The sequence below is a fragment of the Gymnoscopelus braueri genome, assembly GCF_963280865.1.
Source record: "Gymnoscopelus braueri genome assembly, chromosome: 23".
In the NCBI taxonomy this organism is placed as follows: domain Eukaryota; kingdom Metazoa; phylum Chordata; class Actinopteri; order Myctophiformes; family Myctophidae; genus Gymnoscopelus; species Gymnoscopelus braueri.
The window spans coordinates 10,345,620-10,356,944 of record NC_137625.1 but is presented as its reverse complement, the minus strand read 5'-3'; the positions used below and the strand labels follow the sequence as shown (position 1 = coordinate 10,356,944).

At 43.9% G+C, this 11,325-nt stretch overlaps 1 protein-coding gene across 1 annotated transcript; it reads left to right on the top strand.

Annotated features, from left to right (window-relative positions):
* Positions 1-1,048: 1,048 nt before the first annotated feature.
* Positions 1,049-1,624, top strand: LOC308079246 (charged multivesicular body protein 1a-like; the record flags this gene model as incomplete). Its single annotated transcript, XM_080420621.1, has 1 exon — positions 1,049-1,624. The coding sequence occupies one exon, from the start codon at positions 1,049-1,051 to the stop codon at positions 1,622-1,624; it is 576 nt and encodes a 191-aa protein (XP_080276747.1).
* Positions 1,625-11,325: the final 9,701 nt, after the last annotated feature.

The window sequence follows — 11,325 nt, the reverse complement described above, 5'->3', positions numbered from 1 at the left end:
GAGGAGCGCCCTCGTTGCCGGAAGGTTGCCGGTTCGAATCCCCGGACCGGCAGGAAAAATTTGGGTGGGGAAGTGAATGTTCATCACTTCCCCAACACCGCTGAAGTGCCCTTGAGCAAGGCACTGAACCCCAACTGCTCCAGTGGAGCTGCTTAGTGGCCAACAGCATAAGACTGTGGTTGTACTAGTCAGCTCCCAGGTTTTAATGTGTCTGTCTGTCTGTCTGTGTGTTTCTATGTGCAGGTCGTTGCTGAAAATGAGCACTTGTGCTCAGCTACTACCCTGGGTAAATAAAGAACAAAAAAAAAAAAAAAGATCGGCCATAAGAAATGCCAGGATAAGTTCCTGATTGGCCAACCCGACTCGTTAGCTTAACTGATTGGCTGAGCTTTGCGTAGCTTCTGTGCCACGTAGCCAATATAAGTGACAGTGTATGCAATGGTACAGGATGCAGGCAAAGGCCATATTACAGTATGCCATATTACAGTATGTAATCCTGACTTGCATCGTTCACGACATGCATGTCCTGAGTGAGTAATTATCTTGTTTTACGTTTATAATCGAAGCTAAAGGTGGTTAGTTGGAGTGAAACCTTGATGAAGAATGTTGTCATTATGTCATAGATACAGTACAATGGATGACTGATGTCATAGACTTCCCTAAATATGTAGTTCCTGTCGGAAATGGCTGTGCCAATAGCCACACCGTTCTAGTTTGATTATGAGCTGAGAATGACGCGCTGTGTTATGACAAAGGCCTCTGGTGAGTGCAAGTAAAACACACCCAAAGGCTGATCAGAAGTGAGTTCTCTCTGTGCTTCAGTGATGACATCGATATGCAGGTATATAAGATGGACACTCCCACAATGTGCAGTGCAGTTTGCGGAATGCCGGTTTGAGATCAATAGAGCAAAGAGACCCTTAAGAGAATATTTGTGCAGGGCTTCAGGGTCGTATATATGGGAATAAATAAGAACAAAAGAATAAGGGTCTGCCAGTGTAAAAACATATATTTTTGTGATCGCTGGAAGCTTAGCTAGACCTCGAGGATGGATGAAACACTCTTCAAGTTGAGGTTTACAGCTAAGCAGCTGGAGAGGCTGGCCAAAAAGGCAGAGAAGGACTCGGAGAAAGAACAGGCCAAGGTGAAGAAGGCTCTCCAGCAGAATAATGTGGACCATGCCAGAGTTTACGCAGAGAACACCCTCCGGAAGAAAAACGACAGCCTTAATTGGCTACGCATGGCGTCTCGCGTTAACGCGGTTGCCTCTAAAGTTCAAACCGCTGTCACCATGAAGGGGATGAAGAGCATGAAAGAGGTGACAAAGGCCCTGGACAAGGCTTTGGGCTCTATGGACCTGCAGAAAGTCTCCACTGTCATGCTCAAGTTTGAAACGCAGGTTCAGAACCTTGATGTCCATACTTCAGTGATGGAGGATTCAATGAACTCAGCCACCACACTGACCACACCTAAAGACCAAGTGGATGATTTGATTCAGCAGATAGCAGAGGAGAGTGGCCTGGAGGTGATGGACCAGATCAGCCGGCTTCCAGTAGTAGCCAGCTCGCTAGGTGGTGAGACCTCATGCGACCAGGAGGAGGAGGATCTGCTGAAAGTTGTCTGATTTATGCCGAGTTCACACTGAAAGATTTTAGCGATCTTGAACGTCGTGCAGTGAGCAGGGACCTTTACGGAACTGAAGACCAGTTGAAGGAGTTGTGGCAGGCTTGCAACAAGTGCTTTGAGACCAGTGATGGACAGTAACGAAGTACACTTACTTGAACATTGTAAGTAATTTTTTTGAGTATCTACTTGAGTAATTGTATTTTTGGATATTTACAGTATATGACTTTCACTCCACTACATTTCAAAGACAAATAAACTTTTGACTCCGTACTACATTTCTAGGGAAAAGATGAATTATCCACTTAAGCCCTATTTAAAAAAATAGCAGATCTACAAGCTCACACCGCATTGGATTGCGACGTGTTGTGAGCTTGTAGCTATTTTCACTATTATTGATATTTGCAGAAGTTGTCTGGAAAATCGTAGATTTGTCTAAATTTCAATACAGTAATGCAAGGGTGGGTTTCCGGTCTGATTTTCTTACATCTGTATGCATCCTTTCCTTAGTAATAAATATATATAGAAGTTCGGGCTGCTTCGCGGCCCTCACATCTAGCGTCCACCTCACATCTCACATCCACCTCACAGCTACGTTGCACCAGCACCAGTGAACTGATATGGCCATACATGGAGATCTCTATCTCTCAGTCCTTGTCCCTTTCATGGGCATATATGGAGATCTCTGTATTTGTCATTCGTTGTCCCGTTTATGGCCATATGCTGACTGATTTGTTAGGGCCTGATGGCATGATGACACATTGAGGTCATACGGCACAGTCCATATTTGGCCGTAGCTGCATTGGGAAGTCCTTATGATTATGGCTGAATCATGGTGACATGAGCTTGACGATGTGGTTTGTCTGCCTGCCCATCCTCCCTTACGGAATTTTAAGATAGGAAGATGTGTGGAAATATTTGGCCTTAAATGTACTGTACTTAAGGGGGGAAAAGTAGTACTTTATATGTATTTAGCCCTTCATTTGTAAAGGAAATGTACATATGAAATTAAATGTAAAAACAAAAAGAAATACATCTAAAGTAAATGGTGGCCAGTGTTGTCAGGGGCCCACTGTTCCGGTTACCCGAGCCAGCCACCTATATTGGTCATGTATTTGTATACATGATTTGTATTATACGACAGGGGCTCCCCCAACTGTCATTTTTGAGTTGTATGACTACTAGAAGTTCTGCCCGCTACGCGGGCAGAATTCTAGTACCCCCCCCCTAACCCCCCCAAAGAAAATTTCGTTTGGGGGTACAAAATCATGGGATAAAAAAAAATAAAAAAATACCCAGAGGGTTCGGCCCCCCCCCCTTAGGGGTCCCTGGAGACCCTGGGGTCTCCAGGCCGTGACCTACAGACACGGCGAAGGAAAACTGTAAAGCCACAGCCACACATGCAAGATGTTGCACATGAACTCTGCAGCCGCACTGAGGCGCTCCAACAAAAACACTCTGACATTAAGCTGCACACAACAAACATCAGCAGCACACACAACATTCACCACAATGCCAAACAAATTACGTCCGCGCAAAAATAAGCGAGGGCTCGCTTATTTTGGGGTTCAAAAATCGTGGGATAAAAATTTCCCCCAAAAAAGTTTTTATATTTTATAAAATAATCTTACTCCTGGGAGTCTTGGGGACCCCCACGAAACATCGCGGACCCCCGTGACACATCGCGGACCCCATCGGCTGTTTTTTGTTTTTCATGAAGAAATGTCCCCCAAATTTTTTTTAATTATTTTTTAAATAATTTTACTTCTAGGGGGTCCGCGGACCCCCTGGGAGTCTTGGGACCCCCGCGAAACATCGCGGACCCCATCGGCTGTTATTTATTTTTCATGAAGGTGGTTGCTTGTTTCTGGCGCACATCTGGCAACACTGACCTGTGTGCTTGTCACCCCAAACGTGGCAACCCAGATGCCGACGGTGTTGTGTGGGGACATTACAAAAGCAGCTGCGTGGTGTTGGGTTTCACTCCACACATAGGCATGCGCAGTGCGCAGTTTTTTTTCCCTCCCCGCTTTCAGCCAGTCTCCCTCCCTTTCAGCCAGTTTCCCAATTGTATAGATAGAATGAGCAGAGATGAGGAGACTGATTGATTGATTGATGTAGTTTATTTAGAAAGACATGAGAATAGTACATGACAGTACATAACAGTACATGGAAGTACAAATTCACAATACAAGGTCTACTAAACTGGAAACCCTCATTAAGCATTACGCTTATTTAAGATGAGGACCCCATGCACACAAATCATGATGAAATATAAGAGGCAGGCAGATATACACACTACTATACAGAATGTCATACAATCAGCTTTCAGGTTACTGGTATGACGAGAGAAAAAAAAAAAATATATATATATATACAAAAGAGGAAAATGAAGGAGGGGGGGGGGGTAGGGGGGGGTAGGTTAAGACTTAGACAGGGGCCATTTTCGAATTGCAGCCTCCTGAAGGTGTATCTTTAGGGCAGTTTTGAAAGTGAGTAGGGTTTTACACTCCTTTACTCCTTTTGGTAGGGCATTCCACATTTTTGATGAATAGCATGAGAACGAGTTCATACCCTTAGTTGAGCCAAATCTGGGTTGAACATGATCAGTGGAGCTGCCTCTGGTGTTATGATCATGGACTTCATTAACATTTTGGAAGTATTTTGACAAATACAGGGGGATCCCAATGTTGTGGTGTATCTTGAAGACCAGGCCCATAGCAAGTTTCTGTACTCTGTCCTCAACCCTAAGCCATCCAATCCTAGCAAAATGAGCAGGGGTTAGATGGGTTCTGTGATTGAGGCCAAGAAGTAGCCTTACAAGTTTGTTTTGGGATGTTTGGAGCCTTGTTTTTAAGGCCTTGGAGGTGTTGTGATACCATGAAGTGCATGCATAATCATAATGACCTTGAATGAGGGCCCCTGAAAGAATCTTCAGAGTATTCTTACTGACTAGGCGATCAATCCTCCACAAATAGCGTGTTGTTCGGTTGACATTTTTTATCACTTTTTCTGCGTTTTTGTTACCAGAGAGGTTTGCCTCCAAGATGGAGCCCAGGTAGGTAATTTCATCCTTTCTTTTGATGACATCATCACCCACTTTGATCGTGAAACTCTCTGCCTTGCTAAGGTTAGGACTGGACCCAAAGAGGATGGATTCAGTTTTACCCAGGTGTAATGAAAGTTTGTTGTCAGAGAGCCAGATGCAGATCTTGTTGAGTTCGGAGCTGAGAGTTTTCTCAACCTGCAGCCTGTCCCTGTCCGAGACTAGCAGGGCCGAGTCATCTGCGAACAGGAACAGCTTGCAGTCGCAGGCCGATGACATGTCATTCACATATATCAGGAACAGTAAAGGTCCTAGTATACTTCCTTGTGGGACACCACAAGTCACAGGGAGGGGGGGGGACTGGGTGCCGTTTACTTCCACCACTTGCTCCCTCCCTTCCAGGTAGGATCTCATCCAGTTCACTGACGTATCATCAAAACCTATTGCTTTGAGCTTATTGATCATAATTGGGTGATTGATGGTGTCAAAGGCCTTCTGGAGGTCCAGCATGACCATGCCGCAATATTTGCCCTTGTCGACATCTTGTTTGATAGAGTCGTTCAAATAGAGAAGGCATGTGTCAGTGGAGTGGTTTGTTCTGAAACCAGATTGGAATTTGTAGATTAGATTTTTTTCGGCAAGATACTTATCGACCTGTTCATAGACTATTTTTTCCATGACTTTCGAGATGGAGCTAAGAATAGAAATAGGGCGGTAGTTGCCAGGGTCTAATTTGTTTCCTTTTTTGTACAGAGGGGTCACCCTTGCTTTTTTGAAATCGTTAGGGACCCGTCCCTGTATGATGGAGAGGTTTATTATGTGGGTAATGATTGGAGCAATGGAGGCGGCCGAGTCTTTTAGAAATTTGGCGGGGATATTGTCGAGGCCTGTGGCTTTGTGTTGATGAAGAGCACTCAATTTTTTAAACACCTCTTCTGTTTTCACAGGGGAGAGTTTAAAATCATCTTTGCGTACACCCTGTTTTTCGTAAAATGAGTCAACATGCTCTTCACCATAGCACCCAGAGTGAGGGGGTAGTTTTTCAACCAAATCTGAGGTTATGGTCGTGAAGAATATGTTGAGGATTTTACTCACTTCATGTTTGGATGTGATGAGAGTGTCATTCACCTTGAGGCTTATGTTTGTAAACCTGGTTTTCAATTTCTTGCTGCAGCCTAGTAGGTTGTTGAATAGCTTCCAAAGCTCTCGTGGTTTGCTTTTATTTTCCTCAATTTTGTCATCGAGGAAGCTTTTTTCTGCTAATTCGAGCATGCCATTAACCTTGTTTCTTAGCTTGTTTCTTTCTTTTACAAGTTTAGCTACGTGGGATTCGAGACCTTTGTTAAAACACCTGGCGAGTTTGATCCTACCTTTATGAAGCTCAGAACACTTTTTGTTTCTGACCTTCATGGCAGTAAGGATGTCCGAATTCATCCATGGTACCGGGCGGGTTTTGACCCTGATGGTTTTCATGGGAGCCACACTGTCCAAAATTTGAATGAATTTGGTTTTGAAACCAAGCCAAGATTCGTCTACCTGTGTGCTGTTTAGTACGTCGGACCAGTCCAGTTCCTCTAGCCTGTGATCTAAGTCCTCACTCTTATAGTTTTTGAGGTCTCTGATCGTGACTGATTTGTGGTAACCGGTCTTAGGTTTACGTTTCTTTCTGGTGCAGAAGATCATGTTATGATCAGATATGCCACAGGTAGAAACACCACTATTAACATGCATGGTACATCATTAGTGGATATACAGGTTTTGTAGCAATGTGTATAGGTGGCTAGTGTTGTCAAAACCTGGATATACAGGTTTTGTAAGGTGGGCAGTGTTGTTCCAGACCGGAGCGGAGCGGGACGATTATTTATGTAGTGGGAGCGGGTTTATACAAAGATAGAAGCGAACTCGGAGCAAGGACCGCCTGGTGCTACAAGCTGCTCCGGTCGGGGCCGTGCATGGACACAAATAAATTCTCAACACGGAAACATTAGTGCACAGCGCATGTCCCTGATCAAGATTTCATTCCAATGTATCGGTAATCCACACATGTTTATAAATACCTTTTGTCAGTTTAGTTATATCACCAGCAGATCAAAGGATACGATTTGAAACGGTTAGGGGGTTTGGCTGAACGAACCACACTCGCTATATATGCGAGTTAAAAAAGACAATGTCTACATGAAAAGGGAACTGGGTGTTTTTTGCACCATAGTAGAGCAGAAGAGAAAATGTTTCAGACACGCAGCAAAAAACATTTCCTATTGTCCTTTTTTTGTTGCTGCTGAGCGTGTGTGTGTTAGTGATGGGTCGTTCATGATCGATTCGTTCATAAGAACTAGTTCAATCCCAGCAGTGTGTCCAGTGAAAAGGGGAGGGACTAGTGAAAGCTATGCTCCCCAAATGTGTGACGTAAATGACGTCAGACCACTTCCGGTGTGTCTGGAATGTTTTTGCATAATAATAGTGTTGATATAAACTGTACATCGTGCAATGTACTATGAAGGTTGTAAAGTAGATGGTTGCCTAGACAGAGCCATGAGCGATTTTTGTAGCAAGTTGGGAGAGAATTGGACAACTGCTCGGCTCTGATGTAGTCCTTACGCAGACGGACCGGGCTTCATTTAGGTGGCAAAGATATGACAGTTATGACATTGATCATAATGGGGAAAATATGTTTTAATAAGTAGCGCTTGTGTAGTAGAGCGGGTTGACAGGTTTTATTTTATGTTTGTGGGGCTGTTGTGTTTTAAGACACGATGCAGATGGTAATGTACCATTGAGGTGGTTCCACATATGGACATATATCATATGTTCCAGCTCATGCTAATTCTACTGGATGACACTGTTGATAACCAACACTCAAGTAGACGTTCAGGGAGCTTTGTTCCCTGAACAGTTAATTTTGATGTATACTCAAATAGTAGGCTGCAGTATATCACATGACAGATTGTAGATGCATAAACATAAACATTACATAAGATATTCTTTCACCTTTGAGTAATAGTTATTGAAAGAAAAAAGCAGTCGATTATGCATAGTTACATTAGTAGAAATGATTGCTAGAATAAGCTGCCAGTATAAATGTGGGCACAATATAGTAACACAGTTGTGACACACTACAAACGCATTTTATGTGAAATATGGTGAGTTACAATAATTGTGTGAATAGTATACAATTTAGACCACATGCAGCTATTGTCTGCAATTACTTTTCCAATTTCATATTTTGACTCATTCTATCAACTCACCACTTGGGGGAACCATTATCACACCTCACAGATGGCTTTGTAACAAGCCAAGGAAACAACCTCGAATGGTAACCGAAAGAGTATAGGCTCCTGAGAAGTCTGGGCACCTCAATGTTAAATTGGCATTTTCTCCCCAAAAACGTTAAGAAAATAAAGAATAAATGTATGCCTTGGAAAATGGTCCGAAATAAGAGTACATGATTTGAACATGATTGAACGCTTGACATTTAAGGCCTAATATTTCAACAATTGCTACAAAACCTGTAGGCAGTCATTATGGCATCGAAGGGTAAAACAATTTGGTCTGATAATGATGTACTGTGCATGTTCAAATCATGTATACTTTACATTATTTCAGACCACTTTCCAAAGAATACCTTTATTCTTTACTTTTTCACACACAAAAAATAAATAAATCACATCTGCTTACATGCAGTTTATAATGGAATGAAACCATGTTGTGCAGGTCCAGGGGTTCTACATCTGGAATCTAAAAGCAACCTGTGGCATTTTTGGTGGCCCTTTGAATTCTCTAAACCTTTCCTCCATATTGATCTGCTTTCAGAGATAAAAACAAAACACAACACTACAACACTGACACCCACATTATGTGGGCAGTAAAATCCTGACTCTTATGGGTCAAGATTGTCCTGTGTATAAAGATAATTCCTTCACTTACTGTACAGTCTACAGTACACCAGTGTGAACACACGCACGCACGCACGCACGCACTCACACGCACTCACATGCACACACAGGGCAGTGGTATTATTCAGAAAGACAAATCCCAAGGTACAACTGAGGGAGTGGGGAGAAAACAAGGGTCTCCTTTGTCAAAATCAGATAAAACCTCACAGACCTTTACCTCGAGATGGGAAAAGAAAATTCTGCTCACAAGATCAGATAAAAAGGGAGAAATGGGAGTTGAAAAGAAAACCATAAAAACACACAAAAGGCACAAAAGAAAGTTATGGGAACCGACAGGCTGCTGTGTACCTCACAATGGAGCTGGTGAAAGTTTGTCTCTTCTGATCTTCTCCCAGCTGGACGCTGCTTTTTTCACTTCAAGACCCCTGGCCTCCTCTGATCTGGCATCAGACATCGGGGGAAGAGAGAGGGGGGGAGAGAGAGAGAGAGAGAGAGAGAGAGAGAGAGAAAGAGAGAAAAACCCTTCTGTCAGCCTACCAACTGTCAAAGTACCCCAGGAATCAAACGCCACCCCACGCTTTGCCGTGATCAAAGGCTCACAGGTAAAGGCAGGCGACAAGCTGAACACACATACAACTGCTGTCTCGAAGGGGGGTGCATTTTCTTTCCTGACACTCTTCTTCTGTTCCCAAACTCTAGGCCGACATCATTCCAGCTAAATCAAGCGTTGCGTCTATCGTAGAGGTCGTGTGTTTGAGGAGACGGCCGGAGGCCGCTGCGAGTTGAACCGTCTGTTTGTCGAGAATTGTATTATTTTGAAAACCCTTTTTCTTTTTTCGTTTTACATGGTGTGTGTAGTCAAGCCATGGGTGAGCTTTTAGACTGCGCTGCTCATAGGAGCTCAACAGCACCCTACAATAAATGTTCCTGACCTGCCATTGGTGTTCAAGACACACGTCACAGTCCGTCAGTGTCAAAACAGCAAAAGGGGGAATGAAGATATAAAGTCAGAAAAGCAGAAGGAGGGCGCACGCACACACACACGCACGCACTCGCGCGCACATTCTCTCCTTGATGTGTGGCCATAACGAATGCCTGGAGGGGGTGTTGGTGTCCGGGGCCTGCATGAGATCAGACACTCCAGCAGGGAGAACCTGACTTGCCCTGGACAGATCAAACACCTTCTCACCACGGTCTTACGCCTGAGTTACACATGGTTGGAATGGTTGCGCATCATGTTGTGCACCAGAAATAGCCAATCTAAGCTCACAAGCTGCTAATTTGGGTGCATGCAACTCATGCCGGCCTTACACCAACCGACTTCTCAATGATTTCACTGTCACAGACAAATTCTCCAATATCGTAGGAAAATCATGATGAGAAAATCATGATGAGCATCGCCTCGATCCTTTGATGTTTAACACATTGTGTGCCAAAAACGGTCCGGACCGTTTTTGAAAAGCCATGCGTGGAGTGCCATAAACGGCTATAACCATTTAGCATTTTTTTCCCTTTATTTTTTTTTCCACAAGGGGCGCCCTAGCGCAACTTTGGAATCACCCACGGTGCCTCTAAAATGGAATGGACAGATGTGGATGGGTGCCAAAAAAAATGTCTTCCGTCCACTCCCATTCGGATCTCCTTAACTTTTTACAGTGGTGAAAACGAGCCATTTTCGGTGCACGATCACTCCGCAATGGCGGCTCGCGTGAGAGATGTTATTGTTCCAGGCGTTAGACGGGACCATCGACCATCGTACACGCACCCTTTGTTTACATCCGCGTCCTCGTCGTGGCCACTACAGCGCTAAACATATCAGCGTAAAAGAATGCCAACACTAGATGTACCCGGTTTTAATAAAACTCTGGCACTTAATGTGTTAAGTAAGGTGGTAGTCTGAGCAGTCTTAAGTCAGTCTTTTTCTTGTCTTGAGGGCTCCGAATCCAATCATATCAAACATTTTTGATATTATCACAAGTCTTTATAGTCTTCTTGATGTGAAGTTCAACAACTTTCACCCATGCACCCTTTTCTTTTTTTTGTACATTTTTTAAATGGACGTAAACAATATTCAAAAATAGCAGATCTTCAAACTCACAACATGTCAAAAACATTTTGAACTTGTAGATCTGCTAATATTGAAAACCAAGATACATACAAGCGGGACGACAGACAGAAAGATAGGTAGACAGAAATGGAGACAGACAGAGAGACAGGTACAGTAGCCTATAGATAATAGCTACATGCATAAGACAGAGGTGCTTCTTCTGTCATGTTCTCTCCAGATTTCTGATGTCAGGGCTGGGCTGGCCGGTAGCATGTCTCTGTCGTTTCCTGGCCTAGAACACAGAGGCACGCACACGCACAACCTGCCATCTTGGCCGTGTTCGCAAGCAGACACCCCCCCCCCCAACACAGGATCGGTCTTTGGGCTTGATTAAGCATTTCGTTCGGTCTCTCAGGCAAGATTGCAGGGAGAAAGCGAGTAATGAAGTGCTTTCAAATTTGCATCCCTGAGTGCTCCGGCAGACGGCTTGATTTCCGTCTGCCGTGGCTGTTTGTTCCCTCGTCTGCTATTTTAGCCCTAACACATAACAAGTGTCCATCCAGCCTCCTCCATATCGCACCCTCATCAACATAACTGTCACGAATAAACACAATCAACGCACGTCTGGAGGGACGAATTTGGAGGCTTTTCCGCTCAAATCGCCCCTGATGGGTAGTTCATCATTGTCATTATGCAGATTACGGCGTGAGTGTGAA